The following is a 15,189-nucleotide window of genomic DNA, read 5'->3' on the forward strand; positions in this document are numbered from 1 at the left end:
GCTGTCCAGGGTAGAGCGCACCGACACCTCCTGGATGGAGGGTGAGCGGTCCTCCCGGTGCTGATGCCTGCTGGGTGCCGACTCCCTCGGCGACCCAGAGCTCCCGGTACCAAGTCGGGAAGGTGACCGGTGTCGATGCTTCTTCGACTTCTTCGAGCGAAGCATGTCACTGGAGCTTCCCGGTACCGATGAGGAGGACGTTTAATCCAGACGTCGCTTCCTCGGGGCCGGGGCCGAAGATGGTCGATCCCGGGGGGGGGGGCTGAACCGCAGGAGCCCTCAGGGCAGGAGGAGACCTACCCGAAGGCTCACCGCCACCAGCAGGGGAATGGACAGCCCTCACCTGCACTCCAGACGAAGCACCACCGTCCGACGACATCAGCACCAGCGGGGGTCCCGGTACCACCGACGCCGACGCACTCTTTCGAAGTCTCGGTACCGACGACGCAGGAGGAAGACATCTCGATGCCGTCGACGCCGATGCGATCTCCGAAGACTTCAGTGCTGCCGACGCCGATGCACCCGACGAATCCCGAGATGCTGTTGCCGTCGAAGCGCCGGAGAACAGAACGTTCCACTGGGCTAATCTCGCTACCCGAGTCCTCTTTTGCAAAAGAGCACAAAAACTACAGGCCTGCGGGCGGTGCCCAGCCCCCAGACACTGAAGACACGAAGCGTGCCTATCAGTGAACGAGATTATCCGGGTGCACTTCTTGAAGCCGCTGGAAGGCTTCGATGACATGGGCGGAAAAATCGCACCGGCGAAATCAAAATGCGCGATGATGACAATAGGCACCGAGAAAAAAAAAAGGGAGAAAAACCCATACGGGCAGCCAACAAGGCTGCTTCCGAAAGCGAAAGGATACTTACGCTGGGAAAAAGCTAGAAATACGGGAAAAAAGGGAACCTTCCTCTCTCTTTTTTTTTAAAAAACAAACACAGAAAAATAGAAACACGAAAGACGCGTGAGGTCTTCTGAGGGGCATGAAACAGCGGCAAAACACGACCGTACCGAGCGCGGACAAAAGAAGACTGACGAACACGAGCCGGTTCGGGTGGGAAGACGGTCGCGCATGCGCGGTGCGCATGGGCGCGCGAGGGCTAGCAAACGTCTTTGCTAGTGAAGATTCCGATTGGAGGGGGTGCCGTGGACATCACCCATCAGTGAGAACAAGCAGCCTGCTTGTCCTCGGAGAATAATGCTTTAAAGGTGGAACAGAGTCTTGAGTCCTAGGAGTCATACTTGATTCTTCATTATCTTATCATTCATAAGTGAATTTCTTATGGAAGAGAATTTTATTGAAATTGAGACAGCTAAGATTAATACGTGCATTCTTTACCAAAGATACTTTTGCTTGTGTGGTTCAAATATTAATACTAACTCATTTAGATTACTCTAATATCTTATACTTAATGCTTAATACAAAATATCTTAAGAAACTTCAGCTTACGCAGAGAACAGTGGTGAGACTGATCTTTAGGATTAATAAATTTACCAGTGTTTCCCTGGTTTCCAGTAGCTGAACGTATTTGATTCAAAGCTATTTGTATTTTATATCAAGAAATTCATGACCTGGCACCTTATTTTCTGATCAATTCAATCTCTACATCTCTATTTGGCTCTTCTTCAAGATTGATTAAGAAGTTACTTCTTTGGCCTGTGTACTTTGGTAAGATTAATTTTTCACAAAATTTTAGCACTATCTTTGAAGTTGTATTGTTACCCTTATGGAATTCTCTTCCAGTTAATGTCAGGGTGGAATTGAACTATTTAAGTTTTAGGAAAAAATTGAAAACTTATCTTTTTAGTAAGTGTTATTAGTCTTCATGAAATTTTATTTACACTTTGTTCATTTACAATTTTATTTGTAAATCGCAGTGAACCCTTAATCAGGAGATATGGAGATTAATAAGCAAAACATTGACAATGACATTGACATGTGGATAAATGTAAGCCAGTTGATGTAGTGCATCTGGATTTTCACAAAGCTTTTGACACAGTTCCTAATAAGAGACTTCTGAGAAAATTAGAGTCATGGGGTAGGAGGCAATGTTCTGGTGTGGATTAGGAATTGGTTATTGGACAGAAAACAGAGGGTAGGGTTAAATGATCATTTCTCTCAATGGAGGAGGGTGAACAGTGGAGTGCCGCAGGGATTAGTACTGGGACAAGTGCTGTTTAACATATTTATAAATGATATGGAAATTGGAACAAAGAGTCAGGTGATTAAATTTGCAGATGACACAAAACTATTCAACTATTCAAGGTTGTTAAAACACATGCAGACTGTGAAATATTGCAAGAAAACCTTAGGAAATTGGAAGACTGGGCATCCAAATGACAGATGAAATTTAATGTGGACAAATGTAAAGTGATGCACATTGGGAAGAATAATCCGAATCATAGTTACCCGATACTAGGGTCCACCTTGGGGGTCAGTGCCCAAGAAAAAGATCTAGGTGTTGTAGATAATACGCTGAAATCTTCTGCTCAGTGTGTGATGGTGGCCAAAAAAGCAAACAGGATGCTAGGAATTATTAGGAAAGGGATGGTGAATAAGACCAAAAATACTATAATGCCTCTGTATCGCTCCATGGTAACTCGCCTTGAGTATTGCATTCAGTTCTGGTCGCCGTATCTCAAAAAAGATATAGCAGATTTAGAAAAGGTTCAAAAAAGAACGACCAAAATGATAAAGGGGATGGAACTCCTCTCGTATGAGGAAAGGCTAAGGAGGTTAGGGCTCTTCAACTTGAAAAAGAGATGAATGAGGGGAAATACAAATCCTGAGTGGTATAGAATGAGTAGAAGTGAATCAATTTTTTACTCGTTCCAAAAGTACAAAGACTAGGGGACACTCAAGGAAGTTACATGGAAATACTTTTAAAACAAATAGGAGGAAATATTTTTTCACTCAAAGGATAGTTAAGCTCTGGAATTCTTTGCCGGAGGATGTAGTAACAGCGGTTAACGTATCTGGGTTTAAAAAAAGGTTTGGACAAGTTCTTGGAGGAAACGTCCATAGTCTGTTATTGAGACAGACCTGGGGAAGCTACTGTTTGCCCTACGATTGGTAGCATGGAATGTTGCCACTATTTGGGTTTCTGCCAGGTACTTGTGACCTGGCTTGGCCACTGTTGAAAACAGGATACTGAGCTAGATGAACCATTGGTATGACCCAGTATGGCTATTCTTATGTTATGCCCTGATCCCACATGCCAGCAAGATTCTACTCAAGATCATTTATTACAGACTACAACCATGACTGGAACAAGAACTGACTTTGCAGTCCTTTTGTTAAGGTGTGCCAAAAAATGGGCTTCTCTAGTGTAGGTGTGAAAATTGAACAGTGAAGAAGCAAGACAGGATGCCTTTGAATTATGCTGTTGGCAAAGAATGCTGTGTATACCATATAACTGCCCGAAGAACAAATCAATCAGTATTGGAGGAGATCAACCTAAACTTTCCTTGGAAGCTCAAATAACATCATGCGAAGAGAAAGATCAATCGAGAAAGACATCGTGGTTGGCAAGGCTGAAGGTTAACACAAAAGAGGAAGGCCAGAAATGTGAAGGATCAATCCAATAACAGCAGCTATGGATGCCTCTCTACCAACAATTAGCCTCATGATTGATGACTGAACGAAGCTCAGGACAAATATCTATAGGGATCGCCATCAGTCGACATTGTTATTGCTATATGCTTTCAAGGCAAACTGTTTTTATTTCAACTGCTGCAAAATTCTGGAAATATTTAACTTAGAATATCTTCTTGCATTTAATTAGGTTCATTTGTATTAGTCTGCATTAGAAGTTTCCCTTCCTAATAGAACTCTAATCCCTCAGAACCTACAGATATTTACAAGCTCTCACAGCAGCTCTGACAAGAAGGATTAAAGACAGCTAGGTGCCATGCACCTGATTCAAGTTCCAAGAAAAAAACCCCACATTATAACTAAAAAGATGTTCATAAGTTCACTATAACCCCCCCCCCCCCCCCAAAAAAAAAAAAAAAAAAAAAAAAAAGTCAAGCAAATCAAAATTTAGAAAGTCCTCCAATAAGTAAATAAAAGGGAACACAAGCAGCATAAAAATGTACACAAAATTAGAAAAAAAAATAAACGTGGTCTAATAACCATCAAAACCTCAAACAAAAACACAAGTAAAAATAAAAGAAGTCTAGTTTATAAGAAATAAGTTGACATCAATAATGACAACTTCAACCTTTTAGGATGGGTGGGGGAGGGGGAAACAAAATGGGCCAGATATTCGAAAGCACTTATGTTTAGTAGCAGCCGTTAAATATACAAGGGCCCCTACCTGTTAATTTTCAGCAGTATTATCCATATGGTGCTGCTGAAAATTCTTACAGACCACTCTGGCACTAGCCGGAGAGTATGGGGGCAGAACAAGGGCAGCGCAGGGACTTTCTGCATAACTCCATGGACAGCTGGCGATATTTGGTTGTTATTCATATAGCTATGCAGTGTAATTTAGGACAGTAAAAAGAGTGTCCTAAATTAAACCACCTAGTTATTAGATACCAGCAAAACATCATTACAATATATATATATATATACTAGCCTTTGAGCCCGTAAAAACGGGCTATTATAGGAAGGGGGGGTTGAAAGCCCCCCCCCCGCGCCGCCGAGTTCGCCGCTGCCCCCCCCCCCCCCCCCCCGGAGCCATCGCTGTCGCCACCCACCTTCCACCCGGCTGGGCCCCTCCGCTATTGAAACAGTGAACGTCCGAGCGGGACACAGGCAGAGAGAAGAAGAAGGAAGGCCGACGTCGGCTGCTCAGCAGAGCTCAGTGCTGCGTTCCCGGACTCTCGCTGTTTCAGTAGCGGAGGGGCCCAGCCGGGTGGAAGGTGGGTGGCAGCGGCGACTCCGGGTGGGGGGAGCGTTAGCGACGGCGGTGTCCCTCCCTCGCAAATGTGCAGTACAGACCCTCTCTGTTCCGCCCCCGTCATCACGTATTGACGCGGGGGCGAGGCAGAGGTCTCTACTGCGCATTTGCGAGTGAGTACGACACTCGCCTTTTATATATATTGATATATATATATATATATATGTGTGTGTGGGTGTGTGTATATATATACAGTGGTGGAAATAAGTATTTGATCCCTTGCTGATTTTGTAAGTTTGCCCACTGACAAAGACATGAGCAGCCCATAATTGAAGGGTAGGTTATTGGTAACAGTGAGAGATAGCACATCACAAATTAAATCCGGAAAATCACATTGTGGAAAGTATATGAATTTATTTGCATTCTGCAGAGGGAAATAAGTATTTGATCCCCCACCAACCAGTAAGAGATCTGGCCCCTACAGACCAGGTAGATGCTCCAAATCAACTCGTTACCTGCATGACAGACAGCTGTCGGCAATGGTCACCTGTATGAAAGACACCTGTCCACAGACTCAGTGAATCAGTCAGACTCTAACCTCTACAAAATGGCCAAGAGCAAGGAGCTGTCTAAGGATGTCAGGGACAAGATCATACACCTGCACAAGGCTGGAATGGGCTACAAAACCATCAGTAAGACGCTGGGCGAGAAGGAGACAACTGTTGGTGCCATAGTAAGAAAATGGAAGAAGTACAAAATGACTGTCAATCGACAAAGATCTGGGGCTCCACGCAAAATCTCACCTCGTGGGGTATCCTTGATCATGAGGAAGGTTAGAAATCAGCCTACAACTACAAGGGGGAACTTGTCAATGATCTCAAGGCAGCTGGGACCACTGTCACCACGAAAACCATTGGTAACACATTACGACATAACGGATTGCAATCCTGCAGTGCCCGCAAGGTCCCCCTGCTCCGGAAGGCACATGTGACGGCCCGTCTGAAGTTTGCCAGTGAACACCTGGATGATGCCGAGAGTGATTGGGAGAAGGTGCTGTGGTCAGATGAGACAAAAATTGAGCTCTTTGGCATGAACTCAACTCGCCGTGTTTGGAGGAAGAGAAATGCTGCCTATGACCCAAAGAACACCGTCCCCACTGTCAAGCATGGAGGTGGAAATGTTATGTTTTGGGGGTGTTTCTCTGCTAAGGGCACAGGACTACTTCACCGCATCAATGGGAGAATGGATGGGGCCATGTACCGTACAATTCTGAGTGACAACCTCCTTCCCTCCGCCAGGGCCTTAAAAATGGGTCGTGGCTGGGTCTTCCAGCACGACAATGACCCAAAACATACAGCCAAGGCAACAAAGGAGTGGCTCAGGAAGAAGCACATTAGGGTCATGGAGTGGCCTAGCCAGTCACCAGACCTTAATCCCATTGAAAACTTATGGAGGGAGCTGAAGCTGCGAGTTGCCAAGCGACAGCCCAGAACTCTTAATGATTTAGAGATGATCTGCAAAGAGGAGTGGACCAAAATTCCTCCTGACATGTGTGCAAACCTCATCATCAACTACAGAAGACGTCTGACCGCTGTGCTTGCCAACAAGGGTTTTGCCACCAAGTATTAGGTCTTGTTTGCCAGAGGGATTAAATACTTATTTCCCTCTGCAGAATGCAAATAAATTCATATACTTTCCACAATGTGATTTTCCGGATTTAATTTGTGATGTGCTATCTCTCACTGTTACCAATAACCTACCCTTCAATTATGGGCTGCTCATGTCTTTGTCAGTGGGCAAACTTACAAAATCAGCAAGGGATCAAATACTTATTTCCCCCACTGTATATATATATATAGAGAGAGAGAGAGAGCAGCAACCTGCTAAATATTGATCTAAATTAAAATTATAATGAAAAAAAGCATACTGTGTACCTGTTAACTGTAAAATCTGGTCATCAATTGCAGTTACTGCCTCATCATGCATTACTTGACCTCCGATTATGAATTCTAGCTGTCCCTCTTTCAGTAACTGATATACCTGAGACAGACAAAAAAGAAAAATGCAAAACACTATGAGAGGCTGTAGATGACAGATAATCAAGAAGCTAGGATGCAGGGGGCTTCATAGGGCCAACTCCAGCGTTTCACTTATCTACACACAGACACACACACACACACGCACACACACACACACATCTTAATATCTATATATAGAGCAGGAATGTACAAAGAAAAAATGTTTGGTTCATTTTTGGACTTTTTTCTCTTATTTTCATTTTTTCAGTTTGTTTCAAAATGTTCTGTTAATAAAAACATTTTAATGCACAGGAATTGACTTTATGGGGGTAATTTTATGAAGCTATTTTCATGCACATGTGACTATGTATGTTTATAAAGGGAAAATGTGGATTTACTTGTTAATTTCCTTTCCTTGCGACCTGCCAGACCAGTCCATGCAAGTGAGTAATGTCCCGCTGTCCACAGACAGAGCCAGAGAAAAACAGCTCAGAACTGACTTTTGTTGCTGGTTCCTCAGTACCTTATGTCAAAGCTAAGATGACTGAAGACAATTTACCACCAAGACAAACTTGATGCAGTCAAAAACATTTCATGGTCACTAACCCAAGAATGAGATACCACCATACACCATGAGTACAACTTCCTTCAGACTGGATGGACTACAACATGCTCATTGTTAGCTTTCTGAATTTGTTGGACTGAGAGCCCTTAACTGCCATGGCTTCTATGGATAGGTTCTGGACTCGTCTGGCAGGATTCAAAGAACAAAATTACAGAGCATATTTAAAAGCATGGATTAATGAGACAAAGCCAACATCGGCAGGGCTAGAGGTTTTAAGACGCCTTGTAGCGCTATAAAAATGCTAAATAGTAGTAGTAGTAGTAATGGCTCACAGTACCTGAGAGATCCTTCTTAAGGGTGAGGAGCAGTGTTCTGTATACCCCCTCACAGGCTGGTTTACATGTATGCATGATTTCCTTCAGTTAAGCTAATATTTTATAAAAACAAGTAGGTGCCTTCCTGTTTTTATAAAATTAATCTAAAATCAACGCCTGAAAAATGTGCTTCCACTAGGCAATCCCTTATAAAATTATCCTCTCTTTGTATAAATTTGTAGGTTAATGTGCACTAAATTGATTAATTTGTGCAGTTTTTATTTAAGGCACCTAAATGAAACAAATGCATATTAATGAATGCAATCCCTAATATATGGACATAAATATATTCATAAGCAGATGAAAGCAGTCCGCCTCTAATATATCCCCACTGGATAACTCTGACTCAAACAGGCTGTAAATAGAGGAGAAAAAGGGATACCCAAGTTTCAGCTACCCAGTGCAAGTATGTTCTTCAGTAATCCCAGTGCACAAGGTTATATTAAGAAGCCTAATCCACAAGGAAGAACAAAGATGAAAGCTGGAGTTTCTCCCTTGTAATGCAAATGTCACAGGAAGGCTGAAAAGGCCTTCAAAATAGCCCTGGAAGTGCAGCTTGAAAAGTCCATTATGCCCTGGCTCTGATTCAAAGAATTATCAAGCAAGCTCCAGATATAAATTTTCTCCAAAGTGGCTTCCTGTCGCACTCCTCTTCAGACACAGTTGAACAACAATACAGCAGGTAAGCATCCTGCTGTCCTCTAAAAGAATTCAACTCCTCTTATGACTACTAGCATAAGGGCCTTTCAAAAATGATGGGGAAAAAGACATATTTATGCCACTCCCTTAACATCTTCCTGCCCCTAAAAAAACAGCACACTGCACCGGGCAGACATATATATATACACATATACACCTATTTTATAAACTGTGTGTACCCACATACAGAACGTGCACATATTTGCATCTGCCCCATATGAGGATAGTTCTGCTAGCCTGTTTTATAACGGCACATAGGTTTTTACTTTGCCTTTAAAAAAGTGTATTTTTGAATTTTTTTTATAGATGTTCTGTTATAAAATTACTCTGATAGAGGCCAGGCAATGTCCATAAGTCTGTTTTTTATGCATGTCATCCCCTGGTAAAAGGAAAACAGAATGGATTTCCCCCAGGGGATTACTAAGGAGCCCTTTTACTAAGCTGCGGTAAAAGGGGGCCTGCACTAGCATCAGCGTGTGGTTTTGACACTTGCCGACGCCCTCTTTTACTGTAGCGGGTAAAAGGCTGTCTTTTTTTGATGAAAAGAAATGACCATGCAGTGAGTGAAACACTTACCTCGCAGCCATTTCGGGGGGGGGGGGGGGGGGGGGGGAGGGGGGAGCCCTTACCGTCACCCATTGAGATGGTGGTAAGGGCTCCTGTGCTAATCTGGTGGTAACCGGGCGACGATTACCACCAGTTAAGTTCCAGTGCTACAAAATAGGGCATATTTTTGTAGCGCCGGAAATGGCATGCGCTAGGTGTGGGAACTACCACCAGGCTCCTGTGGTAGCCCAGCAATAGTTCCGTATTGGCGCGCAGTAAGCCTGTGGTGAGCTTACCGCCACTTAGTAAAAGGCCCCTAAGATTGGTATTAGGAGCTCTCCAGGTACACTAGGGGGATGGGGAGGGGGGGGTGTAAAGAGCCCAGCCCAAAGGGAGATGTTGAGAGGTGAGTGACTTGTAACGTCATATGGGGGTGGAGTTAAATGTTATAAAAAAGGTAATAGGGTCTTTGGATGCCCTCACCCGTCGGGACCTATGAGGAGAGGGGAAATCCTGGTCAGGCCCAATAACCTAAGGCTGAACAAAGTGGTAGTTTCTGCTGAATGAGCAGTAACTGAGAGGAGAACTCTGGGAGGGTAGAAAGGGTAAAACCCCTGGGAGCAGAGTAGGGAGAAGCCTGTTTGGAATCAGAGGGGGAAGTTCACCTCTGAAGGTGAAGGATGGACAGGGAGGTCCGGTGGCTGATGAAAAGTCCAACAGGATGCTTGCCTGCGGCAGGAGCAGGAGGCCACAGCCTTGGATAGTTCTGCCAGAAAGGATGGGTATAGGTGGGCAGGCAGTATTGTAAATATGTAATTACAATAGGATTACCGAAGAATATACATTTCAGTTAAGGTCTCTACCAATAACATAAACTGCTATTACTGCTTCTACCAATAACGTGAATTACTGTTAAGTGAATAAGATGACGTTTGGATATCTGCCTGTTGCAGCATTCTAGTGAAGAGTTATGTGCATTTCATACAACACTTGGTGTGGCGAGTGAAGTTATTTTTGCTCAGAGACTTAAGAGAGAAATGAAAGAATATAAGAATAGCTATATTAGGTCAGACCTATGGTCCATGTAGCCCAGTATCCTGTTTCCAACAGTGGCCAATCCAGGTCACAAGTACCTGGCAGAAATCCAAATAGTAGCAACATTCCATGCTACCAATCCCGGGGCAAGCAGTGGCTTCCCCCATGTCTATTTGTGCTGTTTATTTTGAATAGAAAAGCTCTGTCAAGCAGGGATTATCTCTTGTGTGTATTTCTTCAGCCCTGTGTATATCTAGTAGGACTATAGAAATGATAAGTAATATTTAGCAATAGATGCACGACTGCCTAATAGTCGCATGTGTCCAGAGAAAAACAGTTAAAGCAGAGCCAAACAGAATAACAATATGCTGAAGACTGACAGCAGCAACTGGAAGACAGTAACATAAGAAAATCAAAAATGTACAAATAGAAAATAAAGCCTACTAATGAGGCAACACATACGGGGAAGCATATGAACATATACTAAAACCATTTTATGGTTATGTCAAAAATAAATGCTTCAAAAGCCACATATAGACATGTATTCCAATGCATTCCTATACATCCTGCTTTTTACTTAAGTAAGTTGACAAGGTCTTGCTGTTAGAGACAAAAGAGAGAAGGCTTTTTTGTATGACGATCATAAAGATTTAATACCTGTCAGATCTCCTCATCAAAGATCCTGAAATACCTGCTCTGCTCAACAGAGAAGATTTCAGAGTATGTGACAATGTAGAAATACTAATTATAATTATAATTATAATTCAAGTACTTATATTCAACAATTACCCTTCAAGTTCAAAGCTGATTTACATTAGATTAACTAGTCATAAAAAGGATGGCACATAAAACGACATCAATCAAATAAAGACACACAAATCTTCCACAAAAAAACAACCAGGTAGCACAAAAGTGGAACCAGCCAACTACAATTGACACAACAAACCCAACACAGGCCTTGTTTCAACAGACAAAGCCTTTATCAGGGGTTCTTATGAAGCCAGCAGAACAGATAATTGTTGGTCAAAGTCATAAAACAGACCAAACAGTGATTACAAGCCACGTCACCTCCTTGGTAAAAAGCAATCTGTGCCAAAAAATGGCAGCCTGACAAAGTATTTCAGTAATGCAACTTGTGCCACATAAAAAATTGTACTTGTCATCATGAAACGACTATGCTTATCTTCTATTACCAACATTCAAACTACAAGAAATGTACCTGTTAACACGAAATGATTATGTCATAACCACACTCTGTAAGCCACTTTGAGCCTACAAATAGGTGGGAAAAGGTGGGATACAAATGCAATAAATAAATAAAAATAAATAAAACAATATAACATCAATGTACCAGAATCCCATATTATTCATTTAAAAACTTTTTAAACAAATAAGTTTTCAATTTCAAAGGAATTACAGACATTTAGAATTACTCCACATTACCACTTTTAGGGGCCCTTTTACTAAGCAGTGGTAGGGCTACCGCGCGGGTAACACGTGCCAAATCAACCCTACCGCCAGGGTAGCGCGGGCACCTGGCAGTAGTTCTGAAGTTGGCACGTGCAGTTTCCTGCAGTAGAAAATAATTTTCTATTTTCTGCTGCACGGGGCATTCCCGGCAGTAATTGGCAGCATGGCCACATTGCCACACGCTGCCCAATTACCGCACGAGTAGCGTGTAAGCCCTTACTGCCTTCTAAATAGGTGGCGGTAAGGGCTCAGGCAGTAAATAGCTGCGCGCTAATTTTAATATTAGCACTTGGCTTTTTACTGCCCTATTTTTAAAAAGGCCTTTTTCCCACCGTGGTAAAAAATGGCCAAGTGCGCCAATTTCACGTGCCAAAACTAGCATGGATCACTTTACCACAGCTTAATAAAAGGAACACTTACCCCAAGATCACAAGATAAAATATCACAAGCAAAACTGCTTAAGTAGCATAGGTTATGTTAATTGCAATCAATTATAATTGTGAAGTAGCTTGCTTAACTGTTGTTATCTATTATGAAATCTTCTAGAGAAAATTTCTGATGTCTGAAACTAAGGAAAGTTCTTTTTCTAAATGTTCATCACATAAAATATTTTTTAAAAGTTTTATTCTAATATCTATACATGTTGCATGGATTTTTTTATTATTACAATTTCCATTTCAAGCAAAATGCCAAATATTTATTCTGGAATAATTCTGCAGTTCATAGTTTTTGGAAGATTCAACTGCAGATATCACAAAAGGTTTGGTATAGATAAACTATATTGTACAATATTATGTTCAAATTGTATATAAAAATTATTGTGAAGTTACAAAAAAAAAAATATATATATATATATGAACACACAAGCACACACAAATCCACTCTTTCTATAACAGGTCACCTACATTTTAGTGCCTTTTGAACACTTAAATTTATAGAATACTGCCATCCACGCGGGTAGGCAGGAGCTCACTTACACATGTAAACAGCAGTAGCATGGCCAGGCGCTATTCTATACCTACATACTTAAATGGCATAAGGTTCCTTTTACTAAGCCATGGTAGTGATTCCCATATGGCAAATGCAACGAAGTCCATAGGAATTGAATGGGCTTTGATGCATTTGCCGCACTGGGTATCATACCACGGCTTTATGAAAGGAGCCCATAGTGTGTAACTGAAAAGAGGGGCATGAGTGAGTCATAGGGAGGGCCAAAATTTACGCGGCCAACTTACATAATACTGTAAGTTGTGCGCATACACATTGCATTTGGGTGCTAAATTTGCCAGAGCCATAGGCCTGTTGTAAATGTTTGCGTCTACATGTAGGCATGTTGATGCAGGTTATGCTAGTATTCTACAGGGACACTTATGCTCATAAATATTCTTATAGAATAGGCTCATTATCTGCGGTATTATGTTGCCTAAATAGTAGCGCCCTTATGCAGTAGAACTGCCTTCAAAGAGTGCATTTCTCTATACAGGAGAAAATAAATATGCTGTGAGCAGGATCAAAGAAATATGATCACATTTTTAAAAAGTCTTCTAAGTTCTTAAGCATCTGGAGCTTGGATCCAATCAAGAAAAATATATAACCTTTTAAAACACATCTTCTTAGAGCATATTCGCTTTCCAGATCTGTCAAAGTCAGGTAGTCATGGGTACATAGCATTTCATTCACATCGAGCTGGAAAGATCCTAACAATTATGCAACAAGACCCCAACCCCTGTGCAGAACAACTGACCGGAGCGTTTGTTTCATTCATTTTTTCAGTCTTGTCTGTAAAGGTGCTATTAAAAGTACCAGCAACTGCACTCATTACCTGCTGTTTTTGTGTGTTCGTAGCTACAGCGTCCCACCAGAGACGGAAAAACTCCTGCTCCACAATACTGAATTTGCGATGTTTCACTTTCACCAGTTCTTCTACCACCGAGGAATAAACGTTGGCAGCATAGGCATGCATACTTTCCTGTGAGAACCAAAAATGTTGCATTTTCAGAAAGACCAGGCCATAGAGTTCATACCAACATAACTCAGTTTGATATTTGCTCCTTAAAAACTGAACATAATTCAGAAACATAAATGCAGAGTATGGTGACTATGACAAAACAGTGGGTTTTAAACCTGTAAAACAGTATTATTTCTTGAAGTGTATTTCTCTAGTGTGGCCAACAGGTGTTGCATGCTTATGTTTAAAGCTGTTACTGAGAACTGACTGTTCCTTCTTTAGTTAACACAGATAAGAGGTAACCTGCACTGATGTGGCCAGCTATTTTTTAAAACTTGCTGTTCTGGGCTTTGATTAGCACCGGAGCTCAAAATTCAGCTAGGATGTACTGGCTTTTTCTTCGGTCTCAGCTTGGGAGAAGAGAGAAAAAGATCTCCTTGCTGAGGCCCTGTGAACAGTTATATTTGAGAACCCGTGAGTAGCTATATGTCCTGATCTCAACAGGTTCTATTTAGATAGTAAACAAATGTTTAGTCAGTTTTATAATTGATCTGTATCTCAATTACCTATTATTGTTTTGCTGATTACACCTTTTCTGTTCATTGTTTTAATTTTTCTTGACAATAAATATTTTTAGTTGATTGCCTCTGTTTGTCTGGACTGACTAAGAATCCTGGTGGTTTGTGTGTTGGGTCTATGAGTGCTTCCTAGGAACTGTGGGACCACTGGGAGAATGGCCCTAGTACCCTAGAAATCACTGGGAAACACCTTGAGAGCAGGAGACTCACCCAAAGACGGTTGGGACCCAGTCAGTGGGAGGAGGGTGCTAGTGTAGAGCACAAGTAGCAGGTGCAGGCAGACTTGAGCTGTGCTGGGGATAGACCCTCTAAGTGACCATGGGGTAGCCCCAGGCAGGTGGCTAGGTGTTTTGTGCCAGACCTTTCCCTTCTTTTTTGGCTAGGCGTTTCGTGACAGTGACAAAATCTGTAAGGTTCATCTAGTCTTCCTAATTAACTTTCTCATTCAAATACCATAAGCCCAACTACACCTCCAATTTTACTTTCAATTCCTTGAAACTAAGAATTCCCCATGCCTATGCAAAATTTTCTTGAATTCTGCTACGGTATTTGACTCTAGAACTCTATTAAAAGACATTTATTAATGTTATTTCCCGTACCCCCCTCCCACCTTGAGTTTCATATTCTCTCATCATGAAACATTCTATCCATTGGAAAATGCTTGCTTCAAAATAAAGACTATAAAAAGATTAAGAATGAACAAATTTAGACTTGTTAAACATGGATAATAAAAGCTGGAAAACCATCTGGCTGTTGTGACATTAAAGACATGGCATTACAGGCTTTTCAATCTGCTATTCACAGATGCACTTCACCATGACAGGAAGCTTCAAGTTGGCTTTCTTCCCAAACTAAACAGTCAAATAAACCTTTCTTGCATTTCACTTGAGGTCCTCAATTTTTGGACAAAATATTGTGAAATTTTAGAATGTGATTCCATATATGCAAGTGCCTGAAATCTCAATACTGCACTACAGATGACATCACTACATGGAAATACCAGACACAGGTGAAAAGGACACGGGACAGCAACTGTTCTGGTACAATAACTAACTTTTAAAAGGCTAGATTTTTGGCAAAAGCAGAAGTGTTTATTTTGAACCCATCA

General features: G+C 41.9%; 1 protein-coding gene across 1 annotated transcript in view; it reads right to left on the minus strand.

Annotated features, from left to right (window-relative positions):
- The window catches only part of MAN2B2 (mannosidase alpha class 2B member 2), a 171,375-nt gene that overhangs the window by 137,497 nt on the left and 18,689 nt on the right, over positions 1–15,189 (minus strand). The window contains exons 3-4 of the mRNA XM_030191167.1: positions 13,378–13,524; positions 6,783–6,888 (exon numbers count right to left, since the gene is read on the minus strand). Coding sequence (XP_030047027.1) covers positions 6,783–6,888; positions 13,378–13,524 — 253 coding nt within the window. The remainder of the gene's footprint in view (positions 1–6,782; positions 6,889–13,377; positions 13,525–15,189) is intronic.

Source organism: Microcaecilia unicolor, chromosome 2 (assembly GCF_901765095.1).
Source record: "Microcaecilia unicolor chromosome 2, aMicUni1.1, whole genome shotgun sequence".
NCBI lineage: Eukaryota > Metazoa > Chordata > Amphibia > Gymnophiona > Siphonopidae > Microcaecilia > Microcaecilia unicolor.